The 14,775-nt window shown below is 42.4% G+C and overlaps 1 protein-coding gene across 8 annotated transcripts in view; it reads left to right on the forward strand.

Moving 5' to 3' along the window:
- Positions 1–14,775, forward strand: part of GALNS (galactosamine (N-acetyl)-6-sulfatase) — a 55,537-nt gene that overhangs the window by 17,419 nt on the left and 23,343 nt on the right. For all 8 annotated transcript variants that reach the window (XM_010579577.1, XM_010579578.1, XM_010579579.1 and 5 more), the window contains exons 10-12: positions 3,033–3,169; positions 5,943–6,045; positions 14,642–14,763. In XM_010579577.1, the coding sequence (XP_010577879.1) occupies positions 3,033–3,169; positions 5,943–6,045; positions 14,642–14,763 (362 nt within the window). The remainder of the gene's footprint in view (positions 1–3,032; positions 3,170–5,942; positions 6,046–14,641; positions 14,764–14,775) is intronic.

The raw sequence follows: 14,775 nt of genomic DNA on the forward strand, positions 1-14,775 counted from the left end.
CCACAGCAAAAGGATTTCATTTTCTTAAAGACGTTATGTGTATACTGAGAGTTTATTAAAAAGAAGGGGGGGAAGGAGGGGGGAAAAATCCGTTCTTACGTGCGTAATACCGGCTGTTTCTCACTGATATGAGCAATATCTGATCTCACTCCTTTTTATATATTATTTATTTTCTCTGGGCTGTTGCCCTCTCTGGATTTTTCTTTTTCTTTTCTTAAAAAAAAAAAAATAAAAAATGGGAAAGGCAACTAGAATGAAAGAGCACTGTTGACAGGAGAAAATGGTAATTTTTGTATTTTTCTCTGAAAATACTTCAAAGTTTTATATAAATATTAACCTTTTTTTTTTTCCCCTTTCTTCAATGTGATGCTGCAGAGCACAGATAAATCCAAGTGGCTGTGGCATGGGCATTTAATTTCCGTAAGAAGTTTTCTCTGCTTCACGGAAAAATGTTGTCTGAGACCAGAAACGTAATTGGATGATTAAAGAGAGTCATCTACATCTGGTTATGGTTAATAAGGGCCAGTACAAGAAGACCATGGTGGCCCCACCGGATTGTCACTACGCGATGTATAAATTAGGTGATATTAGAGGCACGAGTCTCAGGTCAGCGGTTGCCTCTTGCTGCCTGTTATCAAAAGATTGAGGCGAGGGAATGGAGCGACAAGAAAAGTGACTTTTGGATGTGCCTTCTAAATTGTGAGAGGTCTAATTACAAAAAGTCTCAGCCACCGGTCTGCCCGCCTGCTCCTGACGTAGCAGTTGTCAGGGAGCAGGCGTGTGCCAGATCTCCTCTTTATTAGATTCCGAGCTCTGCATATGGTGTTCTGCTGACCCCGCAGCTCTCCTAAGGCATGCTCAGGGTAAATTAGCTAGCAGATGAGCCTATGAGGGACTGAGCATCTTTGCTGAGATGCTAAGCGCATGTAATCCCCTTTGACTTCAGAGGGAGCGCAGCGTTCCTAACACCAGTGGCTCACGAAGCTGTCCAGCTCTGTAAGGAGTGACCTGATGTTTGGGGTTTTTTTGGTTTGGTGCACTGGTTTTTTTAAGGTGTCAGTCCTTTCTGAGTGCACACCCGAGACCAGAGAAGAGCCTGTGCAGGGGGACGGTCCAGGGGGCACACAGCACTGTCTGCCACAGTTAACCTCAAGGACAACACAGCCAGCTTTGGTTCTCCTCGGCGGTCCACGTTTGCCAAATGGCCCCGGGGAGAGCAAGAAGCCAGGTTATCCCATCGGAGGGCTCAGTTCTGTTTCCTTCTCCACAGCTGTGTACCAGAAGATCCCCATCCTTTTCTCCATACGGAGAGGGAACTTCATGTATACATCTGCTTTTTGTGAGGGATTTGTGGGCTCATGTCTAATTGTCACTTTCTACAAGGACAGGCTGAGCATGACCTCTTTCAGGCTGCCTGCTGCAGCAATGTCCATGAATAAGGCTTAACCTCAAATGTCTGAGACCTTCTGCAAGACCTATTGATCCTGGTTAACTGATCCAACTGCTTTCCTGGGCAAGGGTTTCCACGGTCAGGCTTCCTCTTGGGCTTAGAGCTTTGCACTTTGATTTCTTCTTAAGAGTTGTGGAAGTATTCTTGCACGCAACTTTAATATCATGTGTTCCTGGCAACACCTTTTGATGAATGAAAGCTATTAAAATTTGAAATTACTGTAATCAAGTAATGTGATACTGTAATTTTAGACTTGTAATTAGTCCTCTGCATGTTGCTTTCTCCAGTTTCTTTTTAAAAAAAAACCTGTTTGTTCTTCCTTTGTGTTCACTTTTTTCAGCCTGGTGTCTTAATAAAAGGCTTAGTGTTCCAGCAAAAATAGCATTTTCCCTTTAGTTTTTCTCTCTAGAGCCAGCATCTCACCAAAATTCATTTATCATGTTATCATTTGTTGTCATACTTAAATAATTAGTGTCAGCTTACAGGCTGGGAGTCTGTTTGTGAGTAGAAAGAGGATTCAGAGATAAAAAGTCTTTGATAGTCCCAGCATCGTAATGTTCACACTGACATTCGCAAGGCTGCTGCTAGGACTTGGATTTCAGTCAGAAAGTGCTTCTGTACTTACAGATGTGGACTTGTATCAGATGGCTTCTTGTTTCCGAACAAATGGTATGGCTGAAAAGGCTCTTTTCATGTTGCATCTTGTGCTGGTGCATCCTGGTGCAAAACAGTTTTGCTCTGGATTTGAATGCATCTGCTTCAATTTAGTGTGTTGCTGGCTAGTTAAACGTCCTACAGCAGATAACTGTAGCATACCACAAGCAGGGTGGGAGCAAAGATTCAGAAAGAAGCAGTCAGAACAGACTTTTAGGTTTTAAAAATATAAATAATTAAGACCAGAGAGATAAGTATGGCTTCCAATTAAGGAAGGAAAAAAAAAAAAAAGAAAAAAGCAAGGGGGGGGGTGTGTGGAAATGCTTGCACATCTCCATTGGAGCCAAAACCAGATGTTTTTCTCCCTTATTAAAATATATACTAAAAATACCACGACTTTACAGTTTTTGAATTGTTGGAAATGGTTTGCAGATGAAGTCATCAGGCTCTTTTTGTTATTATCCATCTATCCCTGTGCTTTCTGGGGACTCTCTCAGGTTATTCTGGACTCCAGAGATGACCTGGAGAAGGAACAAATCAAGGACTTTCTTTTTCTTGGTTTAAGTGCTAATTTTTTCAATCCATAAATGACTTGGACTTTGCTAAATTAAGTTGATCTCTGTGAAAACATGCTCCTGTAAAGTGGATACAGAGAGAAAAGTGAGAAGAAAGAGAGGAAAATGAAAAAATGAATCAAAATGCAAATGCTCCCTAGCAGTGGAGAAATATGGATCATCTCCTTTCCTTTATTATTTTAATAGGAGGTTTGCTGGTGACTGCAGCACTGTAAAGGGAGATAATCTCAAAAGATGCTTGGCGGAGAAGGAGGTTCAGGAAGCAATACTTCTGCTTTGGTGGAAACCAGCCTGTTTCATTTTGGCTTTTACTGAAGGTCTTTTTTGCAAATGTGTTTCTGTTGATTTTTCAGGTCAGTCATCAGCTGGGCAGTGTGATGGATCTCTTCACCACCAGCCTCTCCCTGGCGGGACTGCAGCCTCCCAGTGACAGGCAGATTGACGGCATCGACCTTTTACCTGCCATCTTGCAGGGCAAGCTAATTGACAGGTTAGTTATGAGCCCAGAGCTCCAACCCTTGCCTCCGAACTGAAGTGATGCCAAATTTGGGGTTATTTTTTAAATCAAGTTTACAGAAATATTTTATAAACTGAATTGATGCATCTTTGTTCCTGCTTAGTGAGGTGGGGTAGCACCAGAGCTTTTTGCTATGTGCTAGTTCTCTGGTGGAGCAAGCAGCGGTGGGATTTCCTGACATGTGGCATGTTGCCATACAGTGGAGTCTGGGGACAGATGAAAATGTCAGGGGGTTAGCAGGGATCCCTGGAACAACATATGGCAATAGGGGAGATAAAAGCCTGAGAACTGTAGCCTGGGTAGGGGAGAATACATTATTTATTACTGGAAAAACATCCAAGAGCATGCTAGGTCGTTATAGCCCCAGCTTGAGAGAGGTTGGAGGTAAAGGCTGGGCTGCTGCGTGTGAACTGGAAGCCCACCTCCTCCCAAGGTCCTGTTTCTGCAGATACTTTTGCAAGAATAGATTTGGGCTAAAGACCTGGGATCTTCATGGGCATGGAGGAGTGCTGTCAGCTCTTTGGTACAGGCACTGAGATCTGCCAGCAAATATCCTTGGCTCTCTTGTTGGAAGGATTGGAGGTCAAGAGAGGTCTCATAGTTGTGATTTTGATGAGGAAGTCGGCAGCCCGGGAAATCTGAATACAAGCATATTCTTTCTCTGTGAGACGGGAAACATATGCATGGAAAACATACTTGACTTCTTTTCTGTGTTGGACATAAGGCTTTGTTCCATAAAATTGCCTTTGTGCCCATTAACGCAAGAAGCACACAAGAAGCACGCGTACAGTATTACCTGAGAGCTCAGCCAGTGGCTGACTTGAGGCATTGCAGGTTCCTCAAACACAGCCTATCCCATCTTTACTTCTGTAAGTTTGTAAAGCTTCTTTGTTGTTTTAAAAGAGAATTTCACTGCAGTCACCAGCTCCTTGGAACTGGTGCTGTTTGTGTTACAACAGCAGTTGCTCAAGGCACATAATGGCTTTTTCCCTTCTTTTTTTTCCTTATTTTTCTTTTTTTCCTTCTTTTTTTCCTTCTTTCTTCCTTCTTGCCTCCTTTTTGCCTCCTTTTTTTTGCCTCCTTTTTTTTTGCCTCCTTTTTTTTTGCCTCCTTTTTTTTTGCCTCCTTTTTTTTTTGCCTCCTTTTTTTTTTTTTCCTCCAGACCTGACCAGGTCACAGTTTCCACAGCCCCCAAAAACTTTCCAGGAGATGCAGTTGTGTTCTTTTAAGCTTAAAAAGGAAAAAGTGAATGGGGGGGAAAAAGAAATTGGTAATAGCGGAATTCTGAGTATAAGCTGTAATCCTCTTTCAAAGGTGGAAAATTTTTTTTTTTTTAAAAAGCAAAAACCTAACCCCCACACCTTCAATCAAAGGGACACATAAGAGCTTGTCAAATAGTGAGTGTTTATGGCAAGGAAAAAGGACACTGGTGTACTTTGTGGCGTATTTGTTTGGGCTTTTGTTAATGGGACTGGTTTAGATCAGATTCTGCACTTTGGCAGATCTCTCAAGCTGCCTTTTTTCACCGGCATTTCAGGTGCGTTAAGGATGTGGGAGTGGGCTCTGCTGGCAGCAGTGTTTCCCCTTTGTTCACCGGCAGTTCCTAGTGACAAAGGGGAAAAGCTCATTGTTTGTGCAAGGAACCTGCAGGGGAGGCTACAATTTTAAAATAGAAGAGATCTAAGGCCACTCCTGACATTCAGATGTGGAGATTTTAATCTTATCTTGCAATTAGGAACTGTTTTTTCAAGGTGGCATCACTGGAGTGAGTAGTTTTTGCCGAGTGGCATCTCTGAATGAGAGACAAAGATGTATGTACCCTCCTGACAGTGATAAACAGCTTCACCATCTCGCCCTGTCAGCAGCCTGAAACAACTGGAGAGAAGAGCTGACTAAGTCTGATGTCCTTGTGTGATGAGCCGCACCAAGAAATCAAGCCTCTCTCCTGCAGATAGTCTGTTTCAGTAAAATTTTGTACTGTTCCCTCAAAAAACAAGAGTGTGTTATTGGGGAAACCGACAGGGACATCGCTGGGATGCCCAGGGAAAGGGAAGTCCATGTACACAGGTGCAGACCAAATGCTCCAAGTGAGGTGCATTTCTCAAATGTATTTTTAATTAGGAAAACCTCCGGGAAAAAACTGCAGTTTACAGTGGTATGTTTCGATGATGCAAAGGGAGATTTGGGGAAAGAAAATGGACAGGAGTTAAAAATAAAGCACGTCTGGCTGCCAGGTTTTTCCATATGGAGTTTTTCTGAGATGTCATCCAGAACAGGCCAGCATCTGGTGTCCTCCCCAGCCACCCTGTCTATGCAACACTAACGGCACATAGCTTGGTGCTGCCCTAAAGAGAAGGCTAAGCATCACATATTCTGTGAATCCCCGTTTCTCTCGCGCGCGCGCACATGCGCGCCACTTCTGAGACATTTGGTGTTTAAATCGGCGTGCTCTGTAGGAAATAACAGGGTCTGATAGTTCAAGGATTAACAATCACTGGCAGCCAAGCTGTATAATGTTTCATTCTTGCGCCCTGTGAGCTCTCAACTTGATGAACACTTTAAAAAATGTTAATTGAAAACCTTGCAGTGGAGACTATTAGGAGGCAGCCTGTTTCTGACTGATAGCCGAATCGGAAGTCAGATGCCATTAAAGTGTTTGTCTCCCTTATCAGCGAGGCTGCTGCGGCGGTGGCTGCCCAGGCCTGGCACGTTGGCGTTTCTCATGCATCTCTGCTCTCCTTCTCAGGCCCATATTCTATTATCGTGGCAACGAGATGATGGCGGTGAGAGTCGGGCTTTACAAGGCTCACTACTGGACCTGGAGCAACTCCTGGGAGGAATACAGCAAGGTAACAGGACACCAACCTGCACCCTGGTCTCACTGGTTCTCCTGGGGACAAATAATCCTTTAAAGCAGAGCTTTAAATTGGGGAATGTCGCTGTGCACTTGCAAGCCAGGCTTTTATTCACAGCCACTTAAGAGCTACCAGATCTGCTGCAAAATCTGAGGGGACTGGTGTCACAGCACCCCTCTACTGAAGCTGGAGACAAACAGAGGAAAATGAACAAAGTCTGAGTTGTTCTGAGAGGTGTTGCCTTTAATCAGCACTTAATGCCCCTTAATACTAAGCTTCTTTCCCTGCTGAATTCTGAGCTTTCATGCGTACCCTTACAAAGTTTGGAGTCCGATGCTAAATTGATCATGTATCTCACAATTTCTAGTACAAAAGACCTGGCGCCCTAAATGGAATAGGGATGGGTTGGTTTGTTTTCTTTTTTTCTTAAAAGGGAAAAGGAAAGCCATAGGAACTGCACAGTGGAAAGAACAGCAGTTGTTGAAAACAGTAGAGTACATGTGTTTAATCTACTATCAGCACTTTTGCGAGCCCATATCACACTATAAGATGTTGTACGTTTTATTTGCCAAATCGGCACAGCTTTTGTAATTTCCTGGCTGATCTTCTCACAATTGGATGTTAAGCACTATTATTTTTCTTCTTTTGTATCTTTCTTGCCTCAGACTTGGGTACTAAACTCTGGGGCATTTCTTGAATGGCAGGTTCACACATGTGCCTTGCTGATTATACCTTTAGATATGAACTAAATGCATTATGGCACTGCTCTCAGCAATTTTGACAGCAGGCTGGTATTGGGGAGGGATTGTTTGTATGATTTTTTTTTTTATGTCTTTTTTTTTTTTTAACTTATGGTGGGTCCTCAAGGCATCACAGGTGCAGAAATAAGTGCTGATGACATTTGTGGATATAAAAGCGCGTGGTTTCTTTCATTGGGATGTCCTGGGGGTAGAAGGAAACGTCAGCTCCAAGGGAGTCATTTACATTCAGGGCTGTAAATATGTGCATTTGTCTTTTTAAGACTGTAATGCTCCAGGAGTCAAAGTTTCTGTTTTACATGGAGTAAGAAAAGGAAAGTTGGATCCAAAAATGCGTTGCACGCTCTGCCTCAGTGCTAATTCTACACAGCTAAAATGAGATAATGTATTTGTCTAGGTTAGTATGTGAGTAAAACCCATATATCGCATGTGGCACAGTGTGGAGGATTTTCCCTGTGTGAGAGACACTGGGAGCTTGTATGTACATGTGTATGGGTATACAAATGCACTCAGAGGCATGCTTTTCCCATGTGCATGGAAGATAGTCTCACACGTGAATAATTGCTCTCCATTGTAATATAAGCCCATACACACACTTACATACCTAGCTGTGAAATAAATAAACGTCTGTGTTGATCTAAACTTATTTGTACATGTCTGAGTATGTGTGCAGCCATGATAATAGGGACCAGTTACTCATTTCAAAGGCTTTCCTACTGTGAGCAATGGCAGTTGTGCAATTAAGGAATATTTATTTCTTTCTAAGTCTTTGTTTAACTACTGTCTGATAAAAGTCAGCAATTGTACTGTACATCAGAGAGATGATTAAAAATTCACTTGCTTTCCTGCAGCTTGTGTCACATGTGGTTGATGTGGGTAAAATTGGAGCACATTAGTGGACAGACTAGCCATTAACAACATGCAGAGGAAGCTGAGGCTGAAATTTGTTCCAATTCTCCTCATGTTCTCAAGCCATTAATTACAAGTCTTGCAAGTTTAAAAATAGAAATAAATCAGAATGCAGAACAGTTCCACAGTTCTGAGTCCTGTTTTAGGAGTTTTGTAATCTCACCTTATGATACAGTTGCCTCTTTCAGTGACTGGTGTTCTCAGCAGTATTGATATTGGACTACAGTTATGCTGCCAGAATCAAAAAGGCCAATTTGTTTGCCAATTTCATTTGAAAAATGTATTTAAATACATGCACATCTGTGGCATTAGGAATTCTGACTGTCGGCAGGTTTGCTGTTCAGTAAGTTTGATTTGCCATCCCAGTAGAACTTCAGCTAATGAGGCCTTGTTAATTGTATGATCTTTAGCATGGCTCCTTACCTTATCATGAATACAATGTGATGATTTATTAAACTTTCAAATACGAAACTCTCTATGTCTGAAGGTCCAGATTCAGACCTGGAATAAACAAATGTATCTGGTTGGCATGTCATCCATTTGAAAGTGGTCTGAAGTTGGCCAGGTGTGTCCAAACAGCTGTCTGCAAATTTTTAAGAGGTTTGTTTTATGGGTAGTTGAGTATCTCATGATTTTGACAGATACATGGCGCGTTTTAGCCAAACCTCCTTTTACTTTCAGAATTCCCTTGTTCATTGACACTGTGGGAAATCATTGATTCAGAAAACTTGCACTGTTTTTAATCCACACTTTATGCTTTTTTTTTTTTGACTTTTAGATGAGATTATACCATTAAAGCAGCCAGAACCACATTTTCATGTTGACACTGGAAAATGTGGAATTGGTGCACGTCCTGGGTCTGTTTAGGACTACCATGTCTTTCAGGATTATCTAGAAAGAATGTGTGCAATTGTGGCCTCTAACCTGGAAAGCTATGTGTGTGAATGTGGTATAAGTTAGTTAAGTAATAAAGTATGTATATACAAATAAAAATGTACCAGAGAGACGCAGCTTACAGAAAGCAAAGCCTAGGAAAGCAGAACAGGGTTATGAATGCTTCTCTCCATATGGCACTTGGAATATTTACACTGGAAAGATCCCATGCAAGCAGTACACAGGTTTACAGTCATCTTAGACTCCCATGACATTAACGTGCCCTTACTGGTCTGCATCCTCTGCCTTATGTCCTGGGATTAAAATTTGTCATCTTTCACAAAGATGAAGTGTGCTGTTCTGTTCTTCCTATTTTTTGTTTGTTTATTTGTTTTTTAACCCCCAAGCAATTTTTTTCTAGTCTGACTCCTCTCATAAACTCCTGTAGTCTTTCTCAGTGCTGGAGGATACCTTGATGCTGTCTTTTCTGCTGGCTTAACTTGATTACTTAGGTAACTTGCCTTCTTGAATGGTTAGTCTCTTGAAAGCATAAAGGGAAGGATCACTCAACAGAAGCAAGTGAGAGTAAGCTCTGTGGGACATTTTCGCTGTGGATTGCATAGCATACTTGTTTGGGTCTGTTTACCTGGCTTCCATCTCCTTTCATATAGGTGGCTCATGTTATATATAATTTGACATCTCTGACATTCAAAAGGTGATAAATAGGACAGAGCAGATGAAAGGAAACTTTACTTGAAAAATAGGGTTTATTTTTAAATGGTAAAAGATTTTTAAATAGTTTGGCAGAGGGAGAGAAATCTTCACCCTGCACAATACCTGAGTCCCTGTTGCTGTAGGACTGGTGGATGTCAGCGCATAAGCTCTTCCACCATCATTGACCACCTTTCTTCTTGTAGCAAAAATCAGCAGTGATAAAAACAGCCACATGTGTTGTGTGTTGGAGCAGAAGAACTAAGGATAAACCTGGGGAGCTCCCTCTCTTGTATGGTATAAGACACACAGGACTTTTACGGGGAGTCTCCTTGTTCTTGTTGCTGTCATCATCCATCCTTTTAGCCTGTAAGTCATGCTTGTTCGGTACCAAATTTGAACTGGATTGCAAAGTGCATGACAAATAATGCACACAAACTTGGCATTTCTGTTTTATTGCTACTGGTGCCCACAGCTATGATGCTGGGTGCATAGCTTCCCATTCTTAAAATACAAACACTCAGAATCTGCATTGTTATGAGTTATTTTGTCCACTGGATGGAAGGGAGAGGTACATTTCATCATTCTTGTTTGGAAGGAGAGGTCTGAAAGGGGAAAAAATGGGTATTCTCTATGGATTTATCTAAGTAGCCAGCAAGTCCTTCAGGAATTGCCTACTTTAATGCTATGTAGAGGAAGTAGGAGTATGAGCTAGCAGGAGAAAGGAAATTCCCTTCTCTCTGCCTGCCACAGAGACTATCCAGCAGAGAATAGTTCTTGTGCCTTCCAAGAGCAGTGATGCAAGAAGGGGAAAAAATAATTAAGAAAAAATGTGGAAAACGCCCTTTGGTTCATTGGAGAGTGGCTGATAACATCAACCTTTCTGCTGTCAGCTTAGTATCTTGTTAGTAGTCTTCAGTGATTTTTCATGAGAGCTCCTGTGTCTTTAAATGATTGGTGTAGGTGCCTGCCAGAAGACCCTATTGTTTTATTGTAAAATGCCAAAGGGGTTATTCCTGCTGCAGTCTGTCTGATTGCCCTTCTCCTCAACGTGAAGGGATCGATAAAGCCTTTTCTGCAAGGGGGATGTGAAGTCAAGTAGAACCTCACAAATAATGACATTTGATTGTGGTCCTCTGAGCATATGAGCTAGCCATTGATCGCTTCTGCTTGAGAGCCGCTGGAGGCTTGCTGATCTGCCCATCTTCTGGGGTCTCTTCCAGACAGTTAACACATTAGAAGCAATTTTTGTTCAACAGGGTTGAAGCTTGGCAGTCACACTTTTAGGTATCTGGTCGCTCAGACCTCCAGTTTGGGAGGCTTTTGCTGGGAATCGCCAGGAGAGTGAGAACAGCCGCTTACCCATGCTGTGGCAAACAGCAAGAAACAATGTTCCTGGCTTTAATTAACTGCTGTTCTTTTCTCCTTCCAATATTAATACAGTTTTGCTGCTCTGGGTTTTGTGTGGCGGAATGAGGAGACCTGACCAGGAGACAGACCCCAGATTCGCTGCGCCACTATCAAAATCTGCAGCCGCTCGTCAAGTCGGAGGGATCTGGGATAGCGCCAGGGTGACGAATTGCCAGAGGGCTTACGTTAACACAAGTGGTGATTCCATCACTTGGCGGAGAGCCCAAACTGGCAACCGGCTGTATTTGTCTCATGTCTATATTGACATAGCATCTGTGGTCCATTTGCTCTGGAAATTAAAGCATAAGCTGTGCAACCAATAGCCGCTAGATCTTATGAACGGAAAAACAATCCAGGTTTCATGATTGCTGGGGAGAAGGGCAGAAAGACATGCTCACTGAAAGGTTTACCTGATGTGCAGGAAATGTTGTGGTTTTCATTCTTTTTTTTTTTTTTAAAAAAAAAAGCGTTGCTGGAATTTCTCCTACAGCAAACAGGTCTGTGCAGTGGTGCAAAACACTGTGCCTGTGCAAGAGACTGGGTGCAGGACCTGAGCTATTTCTGGTTGCCATCTGATGCTCTTTTATGGGCTCCCTTAGCAGGCAGGGAGCTGATCTTCTGGTGGTTTTCATGCTTTTATAATTGAGGAGGAAAGCTCCAAGAATTTGCTTAAACACTGGGAGTAACATTTCTACTTTGTTTGATCAGTGTTACCTGTAAACATGCAAATTACCTTGGATAGTGTGCAGAGTAAAATATTAGGCACGTACTTTAACTGGCTATTGATCCCCTGCATATTGTTATTAACAGTCTGCCAAATAAATAGCTTAAAGGAAACAACAGCAGATGAAGTGGTAGTTGACTTGGATTTTGTTATCCTGGTGGATAGGGCAGGCGTAGCTACCTCTTTGCTCTTCTCAGACAGAACACAGCTTTATTTTTGGGTGAAGTTGCCGTTCTGTTGGCAGTGCCAGAGAGCTGAAGCCAGTCCCTTGTCAGCATAAATGGGGAGAGTTCCTCTGCAGCCCATGGAATGATGTGGCTTTTGCTCCAGCTGAGAACCTGGCACATTTGCATTTATTGTTAAAGCCTGCAGTGTTCTTGGGGTCCATCAAGCATGTTGTCAGCTTGGGCTTTTACAAGGAAAAAAAAAAAAGTTTTGTTTAATGAAGAGCAAGAAATGATCCAAAATGTTGACATGATTTAAAATCATCATCTAGAACAGAGTCCCCTTCCTCACCAGGCCTGTTGTCCTGCAGCCCGCTTGGGGTAGCAGAGCTGGAGGGCAGCTCCTTCTCTCCCATCCAAGACGTGCACAAGGAGTTTTGGCATGTCCCTCCGCCCCAGCTCCCAGTACCACACGTGACCAAATTTGCACACTTTCCAAGCAACCAGAGGCATTGTCCAGATGCTCCAGAAAGTGGATTGTCTTGTCTTTAAATACTTCTCAAATCTCAAGCAGATTTAATTTATACTGGTTTTGCTCCAGAAAAGACAAGCAAGCCGGACTTGGGATCCCAGACTTTCAGTTCACTGGTATAGCTGATTTTTCTCTTTCCATCCTGCAAACTGAAAATGCTTTGACTTACAAACCAGAATGAGATAGAGTTGTGGATCGTAAGTTAAATATTCTTTTCTGTCAGAGGGACAGAAGACTATGCTGCTCTATCTATATCCGTAGTGTATCACTTACTCCGGTGCAGAAGAATGCCTTGATCAGGGGTGTGAGGATAAAATTTTACCTCTTATTTTTTGCTCATTTGTTGATGAGCAGGTAGAAAATATTTTAAGCTCTCTTTGTAGGTTGAATATTGGCAGTCACACAGTACATAAAAATACTAATAGTCAATTTTATTTGTGGAGATAAAGTTGAAAGGCTTTAGAACTTTAAAGGGTGGTTTCAGCCATATTTTAAGAGCATTATTTATCAATGTCATAAAATGGTATGCTTGATTTTATTTTTTTTTATTTATTTGATTTTTTTCCCAATAGACTACTTTTGAAGAGGGCATTGAGTGCTTAGATTAGAAAGACAGATAGCTTTTGGCTAGTGGCATCAGGCAAGTTGTCACAGCACTTTCTTTCCTGGGAGTCTTTGGGATGTAGCCTGGGCTGTGTTCTAGAGTCTCAGCTACAAGGATTTTATAAGAAACAAAAGATAAAATGTAAACAGAGCAATGTATAAACAAATACCCAAGAGACTAAAATCTTCTTTCAAACCAAAGCATTTGCAGCTGAAGAGCATTGTACCAATTAGCAGGCTCTTAATTAAATTGCTTGTTTGATTTGCATCCAAATTATAATTTGGGTGTTTTGTAGGCTTTGATACCTTTTCATTAACTGTTCCTTTTGAGGGAAAAAAAAAAATAATCTATTTTTCACTGTGTGTTTCAGAGGCCTGTGGCGTCACAAGGTGGAAAGGTCAATCATTTTTGTATCCATTTAAAGTCCATTATTGGTAGGCCACTACAACCTATCAAGCAACTCTCTTATTTTTCCAGTCAGTGATTCAGGAATCTATAGCTCTGTGCAGATAAATGGGATTTCATGGGCTTCTAAACTTCTTGCTTTATTGAAAAGCAGAATATTAACTGCTCCACTGACCAGCTGTCCATTAAAAACAGAGGATATTTTTAGAAAATTGTTTGCCAATCAAATCCTACCAACATCTGTAGAGAGCCTTTTCAGTTTGTTTGTTTTATAAGCAAATGCTACAGCTGCTTTCCCACCTCCCATTGAAATATTCCCATTTACCTTCTCTCCATGTCTCTGTCCGTGTCTCGGGGCATTCTGAGGTATTGTAAGGAGCGCAGCATGTTAGCTGGAATTGTAAAACTGAGCTTTAACAAGTCCATTTGGTGCTAGTCCTTGCTGGTCTGTGGGGCCCCCTGCTTTATTTGCTGTTCAGTGAAATTAGTGCTTTGCATTTTTTGCTATTCCCAGGGCTTAAATGGGTTCTGTTAGCCCTCTAGACTGCCGGCCAGGCTCTAGGTGATTAGGGAGCTCGACACCTGGCTAATAACCGGCCGGGCTTGGGGGGACGCAGCCTGGCAAGGCGTGCAAGGGCAGATGCAGAGAGCTCACCGCTCTGGATTTGCGAGCAGGCGGCTCGCTCTGTCCCTCGGTGGCCAGTGAGCACTTTAACCCGTTGCTGCTAGCAAAGGGAGAGTCCCAGTACTTGTGTCCTTCATACCCACTGCCACTGCTGGGAAAATCCCAACTTCTGACCCCGTAGACTTGAATGTTAGTGAAAGGAATGTCTCCAGACTTAATACAGTTCTTTCAGCCCCACTGTCATTCCCAGGCGAGTGCCTCAGTACCAGCTTGCTATGAGTCAGATCAACAAATGCACCCATTTCTTTAAAATTAACTGGTTTGTTCTGTTCTTCAGTGAAACAGAGCCTTCAGGTCTGGTGTCAGGTGCTAGCAAGCTGAGTTTTCAGGGAGGCTAGCAGGTGCGCATTGCCTCTCAGGGTGATGCCCCTTGGTTTGGCTGGATGTTTCCCCCAGGACTGTTGCTTTTTGATCAGAACTGCCAAGTGATCTGATCCCCTCTGTGAGTTTCAAAGCCATAGAAACCAAACAGAGAAGATACTTTCCACGTGCAGAATTTTTATGATTAAATGGTTTTACCTCTTTGTCTTTTGTTTTGCCATTTCGTTTTAATGAATATTTTATAGAGATTACTTTTTTATAAGGCAAGAATATAAGGCTGCTTCAGCTTTTATGTGAGTGCAATGCCAACATTGTCACCTTATTTTACCCTGTCAGATCAGAATCCATTTTGCAGACTGACATGGACTCTCGGTTTAAAATAATTCTGAGGTTTGTGGGTATATTGGAACAAGGTGCTGAAGAAAGTGGCATCAGCTAAAATTTTGCTCCCTCCCCTGCTGCACCCTTGATCACCTCTCTCCTCTTCACTGTAGGGCATTGATTTCTGTCCTGGGCAGAATGTCTCTGGAGTGACAACACACACGCTGGAGGAGCACACTACCCTGCCGCTGCTTTTCCACCTGGGGATGGACCCTGGAGAGAAGTACCCATTAAGGTGAGCCAGTTA

Source organism: Haliaeetus leucocephalus, unplaced genomic scaffold (assembly GCF_000737465.1).
Source record: "Haliaeetus leucocephalus isolate CR32 unplaced genomic scaffold, Haliaeetus_leucocephalus-4.0 Scaffold668, whole genome shotgun sequence".
Taxonomy (NCBI): Eukaryota; Metazoa; Chordata; class Aves; order Accipitriformes; family Accipitridae; genus Haliaeetus; species Haliaeetus leucocephalus.